General features: G+C 43.9%; 1 protein-coding gene across 1 annotated transcript in view; it reads right to left on the bottom strand.

The window, feature by feature from the left end:
- Positions 1–22,871, bottom strand: part of melt (ventricular zone expressed PH domain-containing protein melted) — a 671,576-nt gene that overhangs the window by 522,835 nt on the left and 125,870 nt on the right. The window contains exon 6 of the mRNA XM_080267230.1: positions 8,560–8,734. Within this exon, the coding sequence (XP_080123356.1) occupies positions 8,560–8,734 (175 nt within the window). The remainder of the gene's footprint in view (positions 1–8,559; positions 8,735–22,871) is intronic.

The following is a 22,871-nucleotide window of genomic DNA, read 5'->3' as shown; positions in this document are numbered from 1 at the left end:
CCGTTGGTCAGTTACGACCAATACCACATACACTTTCACTCGCAGCTCCCTTCCAACAGACACAGCTTGTTTGCAGGGCGTGTTAGGGTTTTGCGTGTGGATGTCCTGACCTTGATGTGCCTCACCACGCCATCATCACTGGGATTCACCTCTACCAGTCTTCCCAGAATCCAGTGATTATGGGGTACATTCCAATCCGTCACCAATACCAGGTCCCCCACTTGGAAATTACGCAACCGCTTGAAATGATTCTGGTGTTGTCGTAAGGATGGTAAGTACACCTTCAACCATCGCTTCCAGAACTGGTCCGCTAGAAACTGTGCATGCTTCCAACTCTTCCGGTAGATGTCCCCTACAGGCTCTTCCGGCCTTACCTCCTAACGGGCAGCGGGGTACAGTCTTAGGGCGCAGAATATTCAGTGGAGTAAGTGCTTCGAGGTCGGGGTGATGGGCCTTCCGTTGATTATCTCCTCCACTTCGTAAAAGAATGTGTGGAGTCGCTCATCGTCCACAACTTGCACGCCTACTATTGCTTGCAAGACCTTCCTGACTGTCCGGATCTGTCGCTCCCAGACACCGCCCGTGAATGATGCATGCAGTGGGTTGAACTCCCACTCAATTCCCTTCCTCAACAGTGAATGTGGACCTTGTCATTCTTCTCCCAGCTGAGAGCTGCAGCCCGGAGCTCCTTATTTGCTCTAATTAAGTTTGTTCCATTGTCGGAACGATTACGTTCTGGTACACCCCTCCTTGCCGAGAAGCGCGTTATTGCATTGAAGAATGGATCAGCGTCTAGTCCATCAAGAATCTCCAGGTGTATGGCTCTTGAGTTCAGGCAAGTGAACAGACAACCCCACCGCTTCACCCGTTTCCTACCCTGCTTTGTGATGAATGGTCCAATGCAGTCCACTCCAGTGTGTGTGAACGGTGCCTTCACCACGCATACCTTGTCGGCAGGAAGGTTAACTTGTCTTTGCAGTGACTCCTCCCAATTGACTCGGCGACAAACGAGACACCTTTTTAGCACCCGGTCAATCAGCCTTCGTCCCTTGGGCACCCAGAACTCCTGGCGCATTACTGCTAGTGTATGTTCTCTTCCTGAGTGCCCAGCCTTGTTCTCATGGGTTTCTCTTACTATTAGCTCTGAGACATGGTGGTCCCATGGCAACAGCACAGGGTATTTGCTGTCCGTCGTCAAGGGGGCTTTCTCCAACCATCCACCAGCACAGAGGAGTCCGTCCTCCCCCACGTGCGGCTCCACCGGGAACAGTGGGCTCATTTTCCTAAGCACACTCTGCTCCTTCAGGTCCTTTATCTTGGGTTCATAATATTCCCGGTGTACACAACTCAACACCGACGCTTGAGACGCTCGGAGCTCACTCACCCTCAGTCTTGATTTGTCAACTTGCCTTGGTCCTCCCATTTGCCTCCAATACAAAAACCTTCTAATCCATGAAACTCCCGCAGCAGTCTGTGCCAGGACGAGTATCTGGACCACAATCTCGCCAGCGGGTCTTCTCCATGCTTAGCCCCCATTGCCATAGTTGTAGAATCCCCCTTTACCTTTGAGTCCGTCCCCAGGTCGAGTATAAGTCGGGGCTCTTGCGGCCAGTGATTGTTCTCTTGGCGGAGGAAGTCGGGCCCTTCAATCCATCTACACCCTCAGTTCAGTTCGTAGCAACTTAGTCCTCGTGTCGCGTCACCTGCTGGGTTCAATATTGAACCCATGTGCCTCCATTGGGTCATTTCTGATTGTTCGTGTATGGCCGCCACTCAACTGGCTACGAACGTGTGAAACCGTCTCTGTGTGTTACATATATACTGTAGTACTATCACACTGTTTGTCCAGAAGACGGACCCTCCCGCGTCGACCGAAAGCTCATGCCTTAATGTCTTGTCAACCTTGACAGCCAACGCGGCAGCACATAACTCCAGACGGGGTATAGTCAGCTGTTTTAGCGGGGCCAGCTTGGCCTTTCCGTAGACGAAGGCACAGTGTACATCTCCGGTCCCATCAGAGATCCTCAGGTATGATACTACTCCATACGCCACTTGCGAAGCATCACAGAGGTGATGTAGTTGAAATGACATTCCCCTTGCACTTCTTGGGTCACAGCACCGTGGTATCCTGAAATCTGCCAGGTGAGTTAATTCTACCAGCCACCATCACCACTGTACCTCATTGCTGTCAGATATAGTCTCGTCCCACCCTTTCTTCCACCTGCATTCCTCTTGGAAGATGACCTTAGTGCGAATGAGGAATGGCGCAAGGAATCCAAGTGGATCATATACTGAGCTGATTACACACAAGAGATCCCTCCTTGTAACTGACCCCCCTTGCTCAAAGCGTTTGATAACCACTGCCATTTGATCCTTCTCTACTTGTAGGTCACACCTTACTCCAAGTGCTCGTTCCGCAGGAAGAGGCTTGCGTTCTATGTCGATCTCCTTTACTTCCTTATGCCTCTCTGATTCGGGAATGGATTCGAATACTTCCTTACTGTTGCTCGCCCACTTGGTGAGTCTGAAGCCACCCAGCAAGGTGACATGTCACAGTTGTTCTGCCAACCTTATTCGTTCGTCAGCAGATTGCATTGAGATAAGCAGATTGTCCACATAAAAATTCCGCTGGGCATCCACCATGTTATCAGGACATACATCTCTGTGATCTAGACAGGTTTGTTTTAAAGCATATGAAGCACATGACGGACTCCAGGCCCCACCGAAAAGGTGCACCGTCATCCGGTATGTCAGGGGAGTCTGCTGTACATCCCCTTCTGGCCACCAAAGAAATCGTAGGGTGTCCCTGTGTTCCGGAGCTACCTTGACCTGGTGAAACATAGCCTCAATGTCCGCCATGAGGGCCACTGACCCTTGGCAAAACCAGGGGAGTACCCCCAGGAGTTTGTTATTTAGATCAGGCCCTTGTAGCATCTGGCGTTTAAAGACACCGACCCACATTCTGCTGCACAGTCAAATACAATGCGCACCTTTCCGGGCTTGTTTGGGTTTAACACCGGATGGTGTGGCAGATACCAGGACACGCGAGGCCTTGTGTGAAGTTCATTACGAGGCACCAATTCGGCATAGCCTTTATCTAGCAGCAGCTGCATTTAGTCTGCGTAGCGCTGGCATAAGGGCGGGTCTCTGAGCAGCCTCTTCTTCAGGCCCTCTAACCTCCTCAATGCCATTAACTTGTTGTCTGGGAGCTTGGGTGGATTTCCTCTGAATGGTATGGGGAGCTAGTAGTGCCCCATCACCTTTGTCGCCATGCTCGACCACAATTTTATCACCCTATTGTCTTCAACGGACAGGCCATCTCCCTTCTTCAAGTAACTTGCATCCAGTTCCCAAAACTGTCGTACTTGCTCCTCCAATCGTGTTTCCTGGGAATTGCTGTCCACTACAGACACACATCCTACCTCCTCTGGTCTGTCTTTTACCTCAGCACAAGGTCGTACAGGTCCACTGACGGTCCATCCCAGCAGCGTCCTTATCGGAAAGGGTTCTCCACTGCTCCTTGCCCTGACCTCCAAGGGCGTCAATGCTTGCGAAGCATCAAGACCAATCAATAGTTGCACCTCACCTTCGTACGTGTTCAGTGGCTCTATTCCTGCCAAATGACTCCATCGTGCCGTGTCCTGTACAGAGCCTACTGAATCCTTCAGCGTTGCAGGGAGTTGCTGAGTGACAATCACCCCATGCAGCGATATCTTCCGGTTCGGTTTACGGGAACGCCCGCTGCTAACTACTAAGTCTATCTCCTCAGTTCGCTGCACCGTCACCTGAGTTATAGTGTCTAGTGTTACCCATACGTTCTCCATGGTGTCCCCAACCTGCTTGCCAACTGGGTCGTACAGAAGGTTCGATTGCTGCCAGAGTCGAAAAGTGCTCTTGTCCGGACTACAGCATCCGAGCCTTTACTAGCCGCCTTCACTTCAATAATGGGGAACGCCACCTTGAGAAGCTGCCCATTTATCCGCATTGTTCCTGCCGTAGCGGTGAGTCATACGTTCCCGCCTTTGCCCCTTTCAAGCTTGGGCCTCTTAAGTGTTCCCTCCATGCTTGCCTCATCACGTTTGTCAGTCTGTCCACAGGAAGCACTTCTCTTCTCTGGCTCTGTGCGGTGTACTCCCTGCTTGCTTCCATGCGCCTCCTCCTGCTGAGTGTATGGACGACGATCATCTCTCAGCTTCCTCTCACCCTCCATCTGTGGCTTTGCTCCGTCTCCCTTCCTGGGTTCCCAATGGTACCAGGACTCCTGCCTTTGCCTAACGGGGCCGGTCGGGTGCATCCATCGTGAATGCTTCCCAGTACAACCCTCTATGTCACACCATATTGGGGTCTGGCACTCAGCTGCCAAGTGGGTATCATTCAAGCAAACATAACAGTATTTGAGCTGTCTGATCGTGGCCCTCCTTTCTTCAACTCTCATGGCACAGAATTTCTTGCAACCCACCAGGGTGTGCAAACCCCCCCCACAGCCGACACATGTCTCTCTCGCTCGCAGGTTCGTCATCACCAATGGTGGCCAAGCCGATCACACGCCCATCTGGATTCCTTCTAACACCAACCTCGGTGGATCGCTTGGTGGTTGCTCCCCTTTCCTTGGTTCTCCTCACACACACTCTGTTCGCTTCCTCCAGGATAAAGGTTTTCAACCATTTAACGCTGGGATAATTACCCGTATCGTTTGTTGTGGGCATGTTTCGTCCTCATACCGCACGAGTGCCCTTTCAGGCAACCGACGCGACAGCACGTCCACTGAGCGAACGGTGTCCAACTCCTGCAATCTCCCGATGGTCTTCAGACTCAAAATACAAGACCCCAACTTGTCGGCGAATTTTCTAAGGCCACCCTCATCCACACCTTTGATCATGGGACCTTCATGTATTCCTTCCACAATCTCTCGGACGTACTGATGTCTGTCTCTGTATCGGTCCTCCAATATGGCCATCGCCTTCTCACAACCCTCTCTTGGGTCCAAATAGTTGCATGTTTGTAGCGTGTTTCTGACAGGCACTGCACATGCTTGCATGAGCGTCTGCAGCTTATATTCCTCTGGGAATGCAGTCCTCCCTATGTGATGTTCGAATGCACGAATGAACTCCCAATACTCCCTCCGGCTATTCCCTTCGAAGGTTGGTAGTTGGGTCTGTGGCAACCTCATGACTGCAATCAGTTCCTTCAAGCCGGAAGCTATCATTTCCATGCCCATAGGGGCAGCGCATGTCAGCTCTTCCGTTCCTGATCTAGTCAGTTTCAGATTCCCTGACTTCTGCCACCCTGGCCCTTGTCCGCTAACTGTTGACTCTTCTTGATGTAGAGTCACGGTCTCTTGCATCTGTTCCTGCTTCCCCTGCTGGGTTCCCCTAGTCTCCCACATTTGTTTGTCTCCCGTGCCATCACTATATCTTGGCCTCTTTGCCGATCCTTCGTGTACTGCTATAGTCTCTGGCTGCACCTGTGGCCTCAAGCTCATCTCGTTCCTCCCTTCCATTCCCATCAAGTTCTCCAACTGTGTCAAGCGATCATGGATCGCCTTGTTCTGTTCTTGCAGGGTTTGCAGAGTCGGCAGGAGGACTCTCATGCACATGTTCTCACGTGCCTCGCCAGTCTGCCTTCAACTGCCGGCCACTTCTCTAAGCATTCTTGCAGCCCAGATTCGGCTCTCTCCTCCTCTCTTTGTTCTATCATCGTCCCCGCAGCCTCCGTCTCGTACTCCTCTCCCCCCGTTGCTTCCCTAGCCTCCTCGACTATGCTTTGAGCCGTTCCATGGGTTATGTTCTGCACGTCATGTTCCGCATGTTCCTTTCCTTCTGGGTTGTCCATGCCGATATGTTCCGCCTGGTATGTTCAGCCCGGTGTGTTAGGTTGGGTTCCGCCCGGTATGTTAGGTTCCGCCCCCTCTTCCCCCCCCCCTTTTTTTTTTAACTCTCTTAGTCACACTCTCGTTAATGCAACGTTTATCCCATCACACTCCAAACAGCCAGACAGCGAGCACTAAGCTTAGCTTTAAAGTACAGTGGCACACCAGAACCTTCTCTACGACAGCCCAGTACCAATCACAACTCTTAATATCCAAGGTGCACTAATTAGTTTTAATTCACAACTTTATTGCATATAAGCAACGTTATATCAATACCGACCTCCTGAATATTACACTCACATTTCTCACATTTAATGTCACGATTATTCAACATCGTCTGGCACACGGGTGATAAATTCCTACCCAGCACATAAACTAATGTATTTTTCTTCACAATGCACCAGACGTAACGTATCAGCTCCCGGCTTTCAATCATCTGATTAAAGTTGTTTATCAACGCTCGTGGTCCTGTGGAGTCTACCCACTCACAACCCAAGATGTCCTGAGTAGTGGTGTCGCCGATCGTAGGTAGGCCGCCTCCGTAGACTTTAACACCACCAACGCTGTCGTACGTCGTGGTCGGGCCCGCTCCCCCCACCAACAGACCCCAAGTATGACTGTAACAGCCTGCACTCTTGGAGGGGGAAACGGGGTAATGAAACCCGCCTAGCTGGACTCTACTATTTATTCAGTCATACCTGGAATTGCAATTTTACTATCTCAGTATGCTATAATGGCATCACTCATCATCGTTATAACACTTGGTCATACACATAGTTACAATTTACCAAAGTTTACTTTGTATACACATATCGCTTTAATTAGCATCCTTACTTTCCTACATTTATAATTGGATTATGTCGTGACAACCATGCACAGATCAATAAGCGTTCTTAAAGTAAGCAAGGGCAACTCACTTGTGGCAGGTCCAATTCTCGTCTTACAGTATCAGTGTGTGGGTAGGGGTGTGAAGTACACAACACTAGTCCCTCAATGGGCGTAATATTCTCACACCAGTAACACTTTCACGAGATGGATGTGGAGTCGCACATCGCTTGAACTCCCCCCTTTTGGAGTCTCCGTCTAGTAAATCCAAGGATCGACGTCACTTCGTCCCTCACTCGTCCCTGACTACCCACACACTGCCCCCACACTCGCCCATAGCGTCTATTCTAAGGCCTGGTGTTCATTACAGCTAGGCTAATGGATGTTATGCTTATGCGACCATACATAAATATAAACACCGTGTCAGCATCCTTGTGCCCCTCTCTCTCTCTTACACTTTCTCTCTCTCTCTCTCTTTACCGCATTAGATACGGTAAGATACACTATGAAGACAAATGCCCCTATGATTACAACACACTTCCCCCCACCTTTTCCTTTGTACAGGAGAATAATTAAACATGACTTCCAATCCTCTGGAACTCTACTGTCCTCCCAGGCCAATCTTCACATCTTCCATTCTACAGCTATTAATATCTCTCCCCTGTGTTTCAGTACTTCACCTAACACTCCATCAATACCTAGGGCTTTCCCCATTTTGACTTCTTCATCACTTCCACTACTTACATTCTGGTGACCTGTTCCTCCCTTCTCATCTCCCTCTTTCTCCCAGCCATTACCCAGCCACTTATATTCTCATAACTCTCTCATTCTCTATGTTTAACAGTTCCTTAAAGTGTTCTCTCCATCTGCTCACTTTTTCTCCCTTCTTCCACAATGATGCAGACCTAAAATCTCATGACAGTACAGTACTTCCTGCATCAAATTAAAGAGAAGGGGAACCACAGTTCACTCTCTCCTCCACCCACTCTCTTACATTTGCAAACAGTAGTACATTTCCTACCACCTGTAACACTCACTCATGTATTCCTAACTTTCTCACTGCTCTCTCTCGATATCTTCACAAATGCCTTCTCCAAACTTACAAAAACTAAGTAGAATTCTTTCTTTTTCCATAAGACTTCTGCAACTTCCTGGTTGTTACACAGCAATTGCTCTCAGCATCTTTCATTAGGTGGTTTATCAATTTCTGACCCAAAGAACAGTGCATCTCCCTTCCCTTTTTATGCATTCAGTCACAGTCTTCAGCCTGCCTTCCAACACTAAGTCCTTCTTCACAGTTGCATTAATTAAGTCAGAAATCATCCTGATAGCTGCATCACCTATGACTTCCAACATTTTTGCAATTACCTCAGAACTACCATCTGCTTTGCCATTATTCATTTTATCAGATTTCTTCACAGTCTGCTACTCATAAGTGAGGACAGACCTGGATGAATCCCACTTGATCCAAGCTAGTGCCTGACCCAGTCACAAAACCTTATCATATGTTCACATCATTAAAAAATAAATAAATAAAAGAATTAGAAAAAAATATATAGTAACACCTTGAAAGTTTAATCAGTGAAGTATTTTTTGGAAGAAATGAGCAGAGGCAGTGGTGGTGGTGGCGACACCAGAAGCAGCAACAGGACGAGGAAGCCTAGAGTCATCTGAACGTGAAACCAATGGATTGCAGGCTGAAAATGCCCTTCTACAATCCACCATCCTCCTTTTGAGGGATAAGGAGGGGACTGAGGGATGTTTGTATAACTGGGCAGCTCTACCACCCAGTCATATCAGAACCACTGTGTGAAAGCATCCTCTCTAGCACCTGGAAGCAAAACAGAAAAAGCACAATACATAACCTGATATCACAGAGTCAATAATGGGTTGTATGTGCAGGGCGAGAAGATCAGCTGCCTCAATAGCTGCCAACGATAAGTAGGAACTCATATTTCGGCTCAGCTCTCGGTTTCCTTTATGCAAGAACTTCACTGCAACCGGGAGTGCTAGGGCCATCACCTCTCGTTTGTGGTAATTCTGAAAAAAAAAAATATATATATAATAATAATAACATACAACCTTTAATCACCACACAACCTATAAAACCATCATCATCATCATCCAACCCTATGTTGCCCCAAGAGGAGCTTAGGAGCTTGGGGATAAGCAAGTTGGTCCTGACATTTTATATGAAAGTGACCAACCTCACTCATTCCTGAGTGGCATCACCCCTTGGATATAAACCGTCACTGGCTCAATCCGATTGGAGTGCCATAATTACCCACTAAACCACCAGGTGCCATAATTTGGTTATATGGTTACCACTCAGTGTAGTAAATGGTTTCCTGGTGTACAGGAAACCATTTGGCTTGTCACTCAGTGTAGAGTCACCCATAGGTAGCAGCAAGAGGAAAGAATGAAGGAAAGATAGACAGAAGAGGGAGTGTAAAGTCCCATCCATCCATCCATTGCCAGACGCCATGTATCCCAGACGGGGTGGCCAAGGGCTTAGAGTTAATAGTTTTACAGGGAGGGGCACTAATCCTCCACCAACCCCACTTGACACGTAGGGATGCCAACCATAGGTAAAGGATGAGGAAAGAATGAAGTAAAGGAAGACAGAAGGGGAAGGAAAGAAAGAAAATAAGTAGGAAAGGAAAGGATAAACACCCAAGAGCAGCACTACATCGAGAAAGTGGATGGCAAGTGTCTGCCACAATAAAGCCTATAAAACACAAATGGAAAATGGTTAGAGAAGTGATTTTCTGTTAATAAAGATGTATGTTCCATACATGGCTAAGGCTGAAAACAGTCTAATGATTTTAAAATCACTGAACTAGAATTTACTGATCTTCCACAATACCCATCAACATTTCACAAAAACACTCCCAATAATACCATTATAGTCCACTAGTCCTGAGTGACACACCTGAAGTATATTCAGTAAGGGTAGCGTGTACTACAAATGAAGTGGTGACAAGAATATACCCAGTCTAATGATTTTAATTTCTTTGAAGCAGAATTTTCTGATCTTCCACAATACCCATCAACAGGTCATAAAAACACTCCCAGTAATACCAATACAGTCCACTTGTCCTGAGTGAGACGAATGAAGTATACATTCAGTAAAGGTAGCACACATTAGAAATTAAGTGAACACAGTATACAGTAACTGTGGAAAGTCTGAGGAATGGCAAAAAAACAACAAATACCCTTCATTTTCTTTATTCAATAATTTTGTGGCCACCACATGCCTACAAATCAGCTTGAATATGACATGGCATGGAGTCAGCAAGGTTTCTGCAGTAATCGAAGTCAATTCCATGTGCCCAAATGTCCATGATGACATCAAGAAAGAGAGGAACTGAAGTTCCTCTTCCTTCTATCTATGGGTGACTACACTGAGTGACAAGCCAGGTGGTTTCCTGTACACCAGGAACCCATTTACTACACTAGGTGGTAACCATGCAGCCAAATTATGATGCCTGGTGGTTTACTAGGTAATTATGGCACTCCAGTTGGATTCAGCCAGTGCAGGTTTATATTCAAGGGGTGATTGGGGTTTATTGCTCATGCAATGTCACTCAGGGATGAGTGAGACTGGTCACTGTCAAATTAAATGTAGGGACCAACTTGCCTGGCCCTGGGCTCCTCCTCATGGGACAACACTAGATTTGATGATGAACGAATGAATGGTAAACTTCATGTTAGACCACAGCTCCTCAATCAGATTCAGGTCTGGAGAATTTCCAGGCCACTGAAAGATGTTCATTTGCTTGTCTGACAGCCATTTTATGACCGTCTTTGCCTTATGACACGGTGCACTATCTTGCACAAATAAGCTGCAGACAAGGATCACATAAAAATTCATCATGTGGTCACAAAGAACTTCAATGCAGCAGTCTCCATTCATCATCAGGTTCTTGGAAAGTACATAAAATCCCCCTCAACCTAACTCTGCACTGAGGCAACCCCACATCATGAGTGAATCAGGCCACTTGGCGGTCATTTGCACATAACGGGGGCCAAGGAGATTCATGTGTGAGGGTCATCTCAGCTTGCCACATCTTACTGTACCACACTGGAAAGTCAACTTGTCACTCCAGAGAACCCTTCTCCAGTCCTCAGTGATGAAATCTTTGTATTTTCTTGTGAAACTAAGATAAGCAGCAGGCATCTTGCTAATCAGTAGGGGTTTTCTTGTCTAGGAGCAAAGAGGCAAGTTCAGGTGTTGCTGGTAATGCTCTTGAATGGTGCATCCTGCAACACTTCCAAAGAGGGTGGGGTTGGGATACTTCAGCTGTCTTGCTGTGATTCATGAATTTATCAGTGCTTGCCTCTTGATAAGATTGTCAGTAGCTGCTTAAGTCTTTCTGGGATGCCCTTGCACAGATTTGTCTTTCTGGGATGCCCTTGCACAGATTTACGGAATGGAACTTTACCTTCAAGCAAATTCTTGACTTTTGCAAGGAGGCTGCATACAGCTGACTTATTCTCCCTCATACTCTGACAGATCTCCTCCACCAACATTTTTGCCTTCCTCAGGACAAGAATCCAAGTCTATTCTTGCTGGATGAGATTCTTGAACCCCATTCTAAGGTGTGGGCAGGAGTAAGTTAGACAAACAACGAAGGAGGCAAAAAAGAAGGCCTTGGTCACTCCAGCAGCTGTCAACAAACATGCTCTCTCAAGCATGTCCCACATGGCACTGAAGCTCTCCACAGTGCTTTGTGATGGGAGCGTCAGGGAAAGCTGCCAAGTACTGTACCAATAAAGAGAGATCTGAGCATTCGGCACACTGGCAGACAAGGAAAGTCTGCGCACTCCCAACTACTTAAAAAAAGGCCTAAATTGACTGTGGACTTTTCACAGGTACTATATGTGATACAGGCCTGCTGGATCCTCAAAGAACAAACTATAAAGACTAACCCCCAAAACAAAACAAACAAACACACATGCATGCAAATACACACGCACATGTGTGCACTTCCTCAAATACACACACAGTCAGCCAGAGCGATCGGACGTATTTCGACTGCCTCCCAGCCACTGCTGCAAACTTAAGTAGTTTTAAGGAATTATGTTTGTCCTGTCTCCTTTGGTTTTGTTTTAAGTTTAAAATACTGTAAGTTAATACAGACTACCAAAAATGTAAAGAATTACTGGCAGGGAGTATATATGAATGTTGGAGTATTTTCGGTAACAGCTGTTTTAGTACTGCAACCAACCTCAAACATGGCCGACAATGTAAACATCTAGAGACTCGAATTTCCAGGATTTGATAGTGAAACTAATGTCATGGATGTGGTTAAAACATTGATTATGATGATTTGTGAACTTGAAAAGAAAGTGGAGAATTTAGTGTTAAAGGACATGTCTGAAAATATCAAGAATACTAGATAGAGTCTGATCCAGTCCAATGAGACAGTGAACCAGGAGATCAGGAATTTGAAGAGAAAAAATATCGAATTAAGGAGAAAACTAGAAGAGAGCAGTAATAAAACGGAAACAGTGAGTAGTGTGTTAGAAGAGCAAAAGGCAAAGTGGGCACATGTGGAAGAGGAACAGAAAGAAGTGGTCAGCTTAAGGGAAATCATTCAGGAAGAAAGGGAAATGAACAAAAAAAACAATGGATGAAAATGTAGTCAAAATACTGAAGAAAAAGGAAAAAATAGTGAGAGAAACTGTAGAAAGGAACAGATGTGTGGTAATATTTGGAAACAGGGAGGAGGAAGAAAAGGTTAGATCCATGAGACTCGAGAGAGACACGAATCTGGTAAGAAAAATATTAGGCAAGATTGATCCCGAAGGAGACAAGTGGGAAAAAGAAATTGAGGATGCAAGAAGGATAGGGCCTTATACGAAGGGAGAAACAAGACCAATGAGAGTCAAGTTGTCATCAGAAAGTGTAGTAAATGATATATCTAAAGTGACCTGGAAACTAAGCAAAGAGGCAGAGATGGATAATATTATAGTAAGAAAAGATCTGAATGAAGAAGAAAGAAAAGTGCTAAAATCTTTGAAAGAAAAAGGAAAAAAATTACAGGAGGACAGAGGAAGAATGTAAAACTTTTTTTTTTTGGAAAAAAAAAAAAAAAAAAAAAAGTGAGTTTTTTTTACGCCAGGTAACCCTTTTTTTTTTGGATGAGGGCTAAGGCGTTGCCTCTGGGTAGAGGACTTTGGTTTGGAGCGTGTAGCATTTTATGACCGGATGCCCTTCCTGATGTCTACCAATGACCCTTGGGTGGATTCGATCCTCCGACCCTTCGGTCAGAGCGGAGCGCTCTAACCCACTGAGCCACGGCTGCTGAAAGTAAGGAAGTGGTATATGAGGAACTAGAAGTGAAGGAAACTAAAAGGGATGGCTATAAATATGAAAAAGAGAAGTTACTGGAGAGTTGTAGATCAGAAATTGAGGAAGTGGTACCGATGGAGAGAACGAGAGAAGAGGGTATAAAAAAATTCAAAAATAACTTGAAGGTGGTATATACTAATGTTGATGGTTTAATATTGGCAAGGCTTGAAATTAATGGTTTCTTGAGGGTACATGAACCTGATGCCATGTGCTTTGTAGAGACCATGTTAAGTGAATATATTGATATTCATATGGGAGATGGTAAATACAAACTGTGGAGAAGAGACAGAAAAGAAAAAATGGGAGGAGGAGTGATGATAGCAGTGAAGAACAACATAAATGTAGATACCGTGGAAATGGGAGAAGGCAGGGCTGAAGTGATATATATGAAATTAGAAACTGGAAAGAATGGCATGAGAGATATGGCGGTAGTGTATGTTCCCCCTAAGACAGAAGCAGTGAATGATGATGAATACCACGATATGTTGTCAGACATGGCTAGTTATTTACAAAAAATAATTGAGAAAAGCAGCAATATAATTTTGGTGGGTGACTTTAACTGTAAAGAGGTGAACTGGGAGGAGTGGGACTCAGGAGGCAGTGAAGATTCGTGGGGCATTATATTATTAAATATAACAATGAATAATAGTATGACGCAATGGGTCAAAGAAGAGACACGGTTCCAAGATGAGAACACACCAGCAAGATTAGACTTACTGTTTACTAATGAACCAGATGTAACAGAATATTTGAAATATTTGTGTCCTTTAGGACAAAGTGATCATGTGGTCATTGAGTTCCAGATGATAATTGGGAATGTCGAGCCAAGAGACGAGTTTTATAGGTAGGGAAGATACAATTTTGGGAAAGCAAATTTTACAGGAGTGAGAAAATTTTTCGAAAATGCAGATTGGAGAAAATTCAGAGAAACAAAAGAGATACAGGGGAACTAGGATATCTTTCTAGACCTCTATAATTTGGGAGTGGAAAAATTTGTACCAAGAGTAGGGGGTACAGAAAACAGGAAAAAGGAGTGGTTTAATAGAAGGTGTATGATAACAAAAAAAGAGAGAGATAAGGCGTGGAACAATTGGAGAAAGAGAGGTAACAACAGAACAAAGGAAGAAAATAAAAGAACTAGAAATGAATACACAAGAATACGTAGAGAAGAAGAAAGGAATTTTGAAAAAGGTATAATAGACAAATGCAAGGATGAACCCAAACTGTTTTATAGATTTGTTAATGGCAAACTGAAACAAAAGGAAGGAATCACCAAATTCAAAGTAGAAGGAGAGGTCTATAAAGATGCGACAATGCAAGCAGAAATAATCAACGTTTCCAATTGGTTTTCATTAATGAAAAGGAGTTTGTGGAAGGGGAGGGAGTGATTAGAAATGTACCAGTGATAAAAGATATAAAACTGGAGGTACAGGAAGTGTATAAATTATTGGAAACTCAAGATGTAAGGAAAGCCGCAGGCCCGGATGATATTTCTAATTGGGTACTGAAGGAATGCAGAGAACAACTGGAGGATAAAATTCACAGTTTGTGTTCTCTGGGAGAGGGGAAAGTGCCACAAGAATGGAAGAGGGCAAATGTGGTACCAATTTATAAGAGAGGAAACAGGGAGGAACCCCTGAATTATAGACCGGTGTCTCTAACCAGCATGGTCGCAAAATTGTGAGAGAGAATCCTGAAAGACAAATGAATAAAATATCTAGAAGAGATGAATATTTTGGCTGAATATCAGTTTGGATTCAGAAGTGGAGGGTCATGTGTTTCCAACTTGTTGAGCCTTTACTCAAGAGCGATTGACGTGGTACAGGAGAGAGATGGGTGCGTGGATTGTGTGTATTTAGACTTGGAGAATGCCTTGGACAAGGTACCCCAAAAGAGACTAATGTGGAAACTAGAGTATACAGGAGGATTGAAGGGGAAACTCCTGGAATGGATGAGAGATTTTTTGAGAGACAGACAAAGTGTGGGCATAATATAACACAATACTATATGTAACTACTCTATATAGCTATAGGTAACAATATGTAGAACAGGTAGTTATGTCTGAGTCCTACAGGAAGAGTTAAAGAACACATCCCCTTGCCTAGATAAACCAGGAATGTCAATTCACGCAATGTATATCCACAACCCTTGTTGTCCCTGACCGCCAAGAATTCTTAAGCCATATGATGTATCTCAAACTTCCTCATAGGCCAGACGAACAAGAATTTCATGACATATCCGAAACACGTGGAGTAGCCAGCCCTAGCCAGTTAGTCCACGTGATAGGAAATTTACCATACATATCCTCCAATGCTCTATATAATGTCAGAGAGATTCCCTTCACATCAGAAGGGGGTTAGAGAGAGAAAGGGGAGAGAAGGCTGGTGAGAAGGTCCAACATTACTATCACACTCTACTAAACTGTAGCTCATCTCTTTTATAACTTTGTGCAATAATCCTTGTAACCCGAGAGTGCTGTAACTCACCTCGCTGACACTACCTCTCACTACTTAATTCTGGCTGGGCTTAACAATCCATAATCAAGTGCCCTATCTCACTACAAGTACCTAAAACTATGCTATCAAGATTGGTGGCCAGATAACCTCTGTATAATTACACCCCTCGGCTACGTCTACTTACATTGGTATGCAGCGGTACAAACGAACCCTCACTTGCATTGGTAGCAGCGGTTCACTTACGCCTTATGAGTTTATACTACAATATCTACCTCACTACGTTCACTGAGAGTGGTGGCGAGCTGTAAAACGAAGCCAATTAATGTCTCAATCACAGCAATCTACGACAACACACAAATTGGCAACTTCAAGCAATCAAACAAAAAACAAACAAGAAAAGCAGAGAGCGCGGGCAGGCGTCGCATCAACGCAGCTTAATTTCGTCCCTAATCGCTCCTAAATCAGAACTCCACGATTACGAGAAACAGTATCAACGATAAACTACGTCTACCAACAACTCAACAACCGTGCAAGTTAATCTCAACAAGTAAGGAAAATCAAACACTACAAGACGAAGAAGTACACAAGGAAAGAAGTGAATCTGTGTGATGACCCAACTTCAGCACATTTTCTCCCTCCTTGAACCAACACCACCCTCCACCACGACCTTCACCTTCTCCATCCCCAACAACCCCCACCATCTTCTTCCCCACCACCACTACCACAGTAAGGCATGCAGCCCAGCATTGTCATCATTTGCTTAAGTCGTCATAACTCGTCAATCAGTCCGAATGCCTGACAACACCATCCTGCCATCCTGCATCTGCCTGCCTGCCAGCCTGTCTGCCTACACTAGCAATGACATCGAGTGCTGACTCTGTCCTAACAGGACCTAACCTACCTCAATCAAACCCTAAGTGATGTGTGTGACATCTGACCTCCACCACCAGGAAGAGGAGAGCGAGTGTCTTGACCCCAGATGTAATCAACATTCAACAAACACCACGACTGTATCTCCACTGCTATTCTAATGAGCTGATTTATTCTAACCAAGGTTGTATTAGTTAATACTTCACCAATTGCATAACTATCCATAAAATACTATCACTTAGTTAATGAACCAAGTAATATATATATATTCATCATCATAAATATTATAAACTACACAGTGAGAGACAATTACACAATTTACACTTACATGTGTTTTATAATTTTTATTTTATAAGCAATCAAGAGAAAAGTAAAATATGATTCACTGTGTAATCCCATTATGCTAAGTAATGTTCCACAAACAGTGCCTAAAGGACCGACATTAACAGTGACAAATACCCTGACACAAACACCAGAAAATGATCAACAAAATATAAATTCCAAAACATCATCAGAAACACAAGAACAAGCAGAAAACCAGACTCAGGAAACAAAACACACACTAGACAAAAAACGGCAAACAGGTGCAATTTACAATCTATTTATCTATCTAGCTATTGCCAGACGCCTCAATCCCGTACAGGGTGGTCACAAACAAATTGCCTCCACGCTGCCCTGTCCCCCGCCATTTCACTGCCCTGCTCCCAACTCTCATATATCTCTCCACTCCATCCCTCCATCTCATCCTCAGCCTCCCCCTTCCTCTCCCCCCCCTCCATCTCACTCACATACACTCTCCTCATCAGTCTCTCACCCTCCATCCTCTCACATGGCCAAACCACCTCATTGTGTTCATCCTAATGCTTCCTATCACATCCACATCCACACCACAATGCTCCTCTATATCCTCATTTGTCAGCCTGTCTCTCCATGTGACTCCACAGGCTCCTCTTAACCTGTGGCGTCCCGTCGACGTTCTTTAACGTCCACACGTTTTGTCTGCCAATCCCGTCGAGGTACATAAACGCGAAAAAATTGCAAGGTCCCTAATTTGCACAATTTTCAATTTTCGCGAGTCGTTTTTGGTACGTAAACACGTGACACCTTCCTCAACAAGATGCCAGGCAGGGACAATGCCTTACCCAGCATGACCCCTCCCCCCCCCTGGAACGCCATTGTCTCAGCAATTCACCTGTTATCAGTGACCTGGCCAGTATAGCCATGTCATGCCACGGTACGAAATTCAGGGCCAGAGTGATTCCCCAATCAATGACAATGTGGAGGACAAACTTTACATAGCATTAGAGGAAGAAACAGTTAGAAATGATGATCAGGTAATGTGGCAAAAAAAGGTCAGGTATTAGTGAATGAAACAATGCTTATAATGCCTATATGACTGCTTGAAAACCAATATACTCTTGTACTACATATAAATTCGTACCAAGTAAATAAATAAATACCGTTTAAGAGTGGTGTGAAATAGTTATCCTCCCATAGAACTCATTTTCTTTGGTGCCAGCATGATAGAAAACCCAGTAAGGTAAGGAGGTACTCCTACCTGTAATGAGTATTTTAAACCTCAGGTGAGCGATTTCTCTATGAATTTTCGATGTTTCTCACCAAAAGCGAAGGTTTGAGCAAAAAAAAAAAAAAAATCCTAAAATGGTCGGGATTGGGGGGAGTCAGTGGTGGAAAAGTGGTCGGGATGGGGTGGGTTAAATAACTCATTTCCACTGCTCTCACTCTTGACGTGTCCTTCCAACAACGTCCAAGCTTCACTTCCATACGTTAGAGTTGGTATCACAATACTGTCATGTAGTAACTTTTTCACTTCCATGCTCACTTCCCTGTTTCTTATCACTGCTTTCAAGGAACCACCAACCTTTCTTCCTTGTTGTACCCTTTCAAGCACTTCACCCTCCAAACTTCCATCCTTACTCATCACACTTACAAGTACTTCAACGTACTCACTTGTTCCATTTCCTCACCATCCAACCTCTCTGTTCATTCACTGACTTCACCTCTCTCAAAGACCATCACTTTACTCTTCCCTGCATTCACCTTCAGATTCCGTTTCTTTACGCTGAATAAATGATGATGACACTTGGTCAGAAATTTCAGATGTAGATAGTGAACTTTATAAAAATTCGCTTCCATTTTACTATAACTTAGACCATAGAGTATGAAGATCAGGAAAATAATATAAATTGTCTGTAAATGACAACTGCAAGAAAAACACAGTAAAGATGGCTAATGTAGATGAAGCAAGTACTAGTGCAGTACCTTTTCCACATTATTCTAGTAATACTCCATTTCCAGTGTATATTTGTCATGAAGACAATGAACTACCAACATTCTTTGGTACGGAAAAAGACAAGATTGACATTAACACACTTATTGAACAGTGTCAGCAGTATTTCATTAGGAGACACATTACAGACGAGAAAAGAAAAATAGCTGTTTTTTGAGAAAAGAAAAATAGCTGTTTTTTCAGCTAGAATAAATATTGTGCCCAGCAGGAAATTTGTTACGGTCAGACAAGCCGTTGCGAGCTTCAACATTTGAGCAGTTTAAGACAGAATTCCTTAGGAAATTCTCTGGAGGCAAGAATTTTCTTGGTGGTATAATCCCAGAATTACACAAAATTGTACACCTACTTAGGCAAACACACTCAGGCTCAGCTCTAGAGGAGATTACAGCAGATATTTCCACAATAAAGAAGACCCTTTTATCTAGCCTAGAAAACTCAGACTGGGTCACAGAGGATGGTAATATATCACCAGTACATGTCGTTGACATCATTGGCTACACAGCAGCTTTATGCCAATTTCCTGACAGGATATTAAAAATCTCAAAAACCATCCCATATAATCCAGGGATGAGTTTACTTGATTTCATTTATGAGGTGGAATTAAACTGCAGTAAAGCTGGTGTGACTGACACATCATTGGCAAAAAGGATAGGAATCAAAGTGCCAGAAATCGTAGCAGGGATAAGTCAAGTCCTGGCAAGGACCAGAGACAATCTCGACCACTTCAGAAACAAGCACAAAGTCAGGTTGGTTCAAGGACTCGTTCCCGCACACCAGGTAACAGGGCGGTACAAAAGTCTGGCCGAAGTCCCAGTAGACATCGATCAGCACAAAGACAAGCAAATGGATGATCACCTCATAGGTCGAACTCAAGTTATTATTGTGCAAAGCCTGGTCACACAAAATTGGAGTGTTACATTAACACGAAAGAGGACAGACAAAAGGCAAGAGGTTTTGAGGCATTTTGCAGATATCATAGGTCCACTGGACATTGGACCTCAGATTGTAGAACGATAGAAAAAATGTTATCCATCTATAGGTCAGGGGAAAATTGTACCAGCACAAAAGGTGACGACACATAAAACACCCCAAAAAAAACAGTCAACATAGGAGGTCTCTTTGGAAACGAATGCAATTTGGTCTCTGCTTTATGTGAGGAGGAAGAGATTTCATTATTTTTGGATTCTGGCTCACCAGTGAATTTAATAGTGCATGATGAGTTAGCAAGAATTTTTAGAAACAGAAGAAAAGTGACATTTTTGGAAAACTCAGATTTAAATTTATACACAGTGGATGGTAAAATACCAGTTATTGGTATGATTGAGTTAAACATGAATTTCACAGAGACCACAAAATCATTCACTACCACCTTTTACGTAGTAGGAAAATTATCAATTAGAGGAGAAATGCTGCTTGGACTTAACATAATGAGAACACAAAATATAATACTGATGCCACATTTCAATGGAATTCATTATGACAGCAAATTCATAGAGGAAATTTCATCTCCTGATAATACAACCAGCAATTATAGGAAAACTAGCATCACAAGAACGATTACACACACAACCAAAATGGGGGAGTCCGACGTACAGCTTCTCAGGGAAAATGGGCACATAGACCAGCTGCCACAACCCAACCCCCACTCCTCACTCACTCACTCACAGTGCAAGCGTGACTCACCCACTTACCCAGCCAGCATTAATTATGATATAAATTTACCACCAAAATCATTCATGCACTTACGATTAAGAGTAAATTGAGAAATTGTAATGTCATTGCATTAGAAGAGACGGTTAGAATAAATGGCCTTTTGATAGAAAGCCCTGTGCTAGATGAATGACAAGGGTGCGAAGAATGTCATTTTAGCTAACACCATGAATGGAGATGTGAGGATTAAGAAAGGAACCTGTATTTGTAGGTTAGAAAGCTGCCCAGCTCCTATACGCGAAGTGACAGTAGCAGGGGTGTCGAGCAGAGTAAACTCGTCAGACAGAGAGTGCATAAAGGAGAATTTGATTCACTCAGGTAAATTCAACGTAGAAAAAGATCTCTTAGATCTATTAACCCGCCGAGTCCCGTTGACGTGGATGAACATCCACACATTTTGTCACTGCCAATCCCGTTGACGTACATAAACGCGAATCTATTGCAAGGTCCCTAATTTGCACGATTTTCAATTTTCACGAGTGATTTTTGGTACGTATACACGGGACACTTTTCTCTACAAGATGCCACACAGGGACAATGCCTTACCCAGCATGACCTTCCCCCCCCCCTGCACGCCATTGTCTCGGCAATTCACCTGTTACCAGTGACCTGGCCAATAAAGACTTGTCGTGCCACGGTACGAAATTCAGGGCCAGAGTGATTCCCCTATCGACGACAATGTGGAGGACAAAATTTACGTAGCATTTGAGGAAGAAACAGTCAGAAATGATGATCAGGTAATGTCACCAAAAGAGGTCAGGTATGTTGATGTGTTTCGTGAGTGAAACAATGCTTATATTGCCTATATTACTGTGTGAAAACCAATATACTCTTGTACTACATATACATTCGTACCAAATAAATAAATAATACCGTTTATGAGTGATGTGGAATGGTTACCCTCCCACAGAACTCGGTTTCTTTGGAGCCAATCTGATAGAAAACACAGTAAGGTGAGGAGGTACTGCTACTTGTATCGAGTATTTTAAACCTTAGGTGAGCGATTTCTCTATGATTTTTCGATGTTTCTCACCAAAAGCAGAGGTTTGAGCCAAAAAAATTTTTTTCCAAAAATGGTCGGGATTGGGGGGAGTCAGTTGTGGAAAAGTGGTCGGGACAGGGCAGGTTAATGAAACATAGGCAAAAGGTGGCACTACCTGGAGAACAGTTAGGGTGTACGAACCTGATTACACACAAGAATAAAGTACATCCGGACGCACCACCAGTATATATACCAGCTTACAGGGTCATGCATTCTCAACGCACCCTGGCAAATCAGTAAGTTGAGGAAATGTTAAAACTAGGTATTATTGAACCATCTGTCTCCCCGTGGAATGCCCCATTATTTTTCGTGCCCAACCGAAATGGAGAAATGCATGCGGTAGTAGATTACTGTAAATTAAATCAGCACACAATCCCTGACCGGTTTCCTATGCCACTGTTAAGTGACGTCTCACAAAACATTGGACCAGAAAATAATGTACAGTATTTTCCATGATCGATTTGCTCAATGGCTATTACCAAATTTGTCTCGAGCATGAATCACGCAAATACGCTGCTTTCTCCACGAATACAGGGCACTACCAATATAAACGAATGGCTATGGGGCTGAAGACAGCACCAGGCACTTTCCAGAGACTGATGAATTACATATTGTCTGGAATAATGGGAAAAGGAATATTTGTCTATCTAGATGACATTATTATTACTACTCCAAGTACTGACGAACATCTACAGAAACTACACCGGCTCCTACAAAAGCTTGCTGATGCTGGCTTAAAAATTAAGCTGTCTAAATGCAAAATTTTGCTTTAAGGAAATAAAATTCTTAGGCAATAGATTAGATGTCCAAGGTATTCACACATCTGAGGACATAATACAGGCAGTAAGGAATTTCCCAGATCCCACAAATACAGATGAAGTAAGATAGTTTTGGGGGCTAGTGGGTTATTACCGCTCCTTTATTAATCAATTCTCTCATAAAGCACAACTGCTATTCATTCTACTAAAAAAGGATGCTGTATTCCAGTGGGAAGAGAAACAAAAATTAGCATTTCATGAATTAAAAGATAAACTTACATGCGCACCATGTCTTGCCTATCTTAATTTCACAAAACCATTCAAAATTTGCATGGTGCTTCCCTCAAAGGTTTAGATGCTGTATTGATGCAAGAGGGTAAACGAGGAAAATACCAACCCATTGCCTTTGCCAGTAGACAAATAAAAGGAGCAGAGAAAAATTACTGTACAACAGACTTAGAAGCCCTAGCAGTAGTATTTGCTCTACAGAAATTTTGTAACCTCGTGTACGGATATGAAGTTCACCTATATACAGACCACAAGCCTCTCGTGGGCATGTTCCAAGAAAAACTCCTCTCTGGAAGGAGAACACAATGGAAATGTAAAATCCAGAATTACAATGTAAACATTCACTACATAAAAGATACAGTAAATTTAGCTGCCGATGCCTTA

Source organism: Coenobita brevimanus, chromosome 23 (genome assembly GCF_032717465.1).
Source record: "Coenobita brevimanus isolate Jiangsu-jjx chromosome 23, ASM3271746v2, whole genome shotgun sequence".
In the NCBI taxonomy this organism is placed as follows: Eukaryota; Metazoa; Arthropoda; class Malacostraca; order Decapoda; family Coenobitidae; genus Coenobita; species Coenobita brevimanus.
Note: the sequence above shows the minus strand (reverse complement) of the source record. Positions and strands in the feature narration are given on the sequence as shown.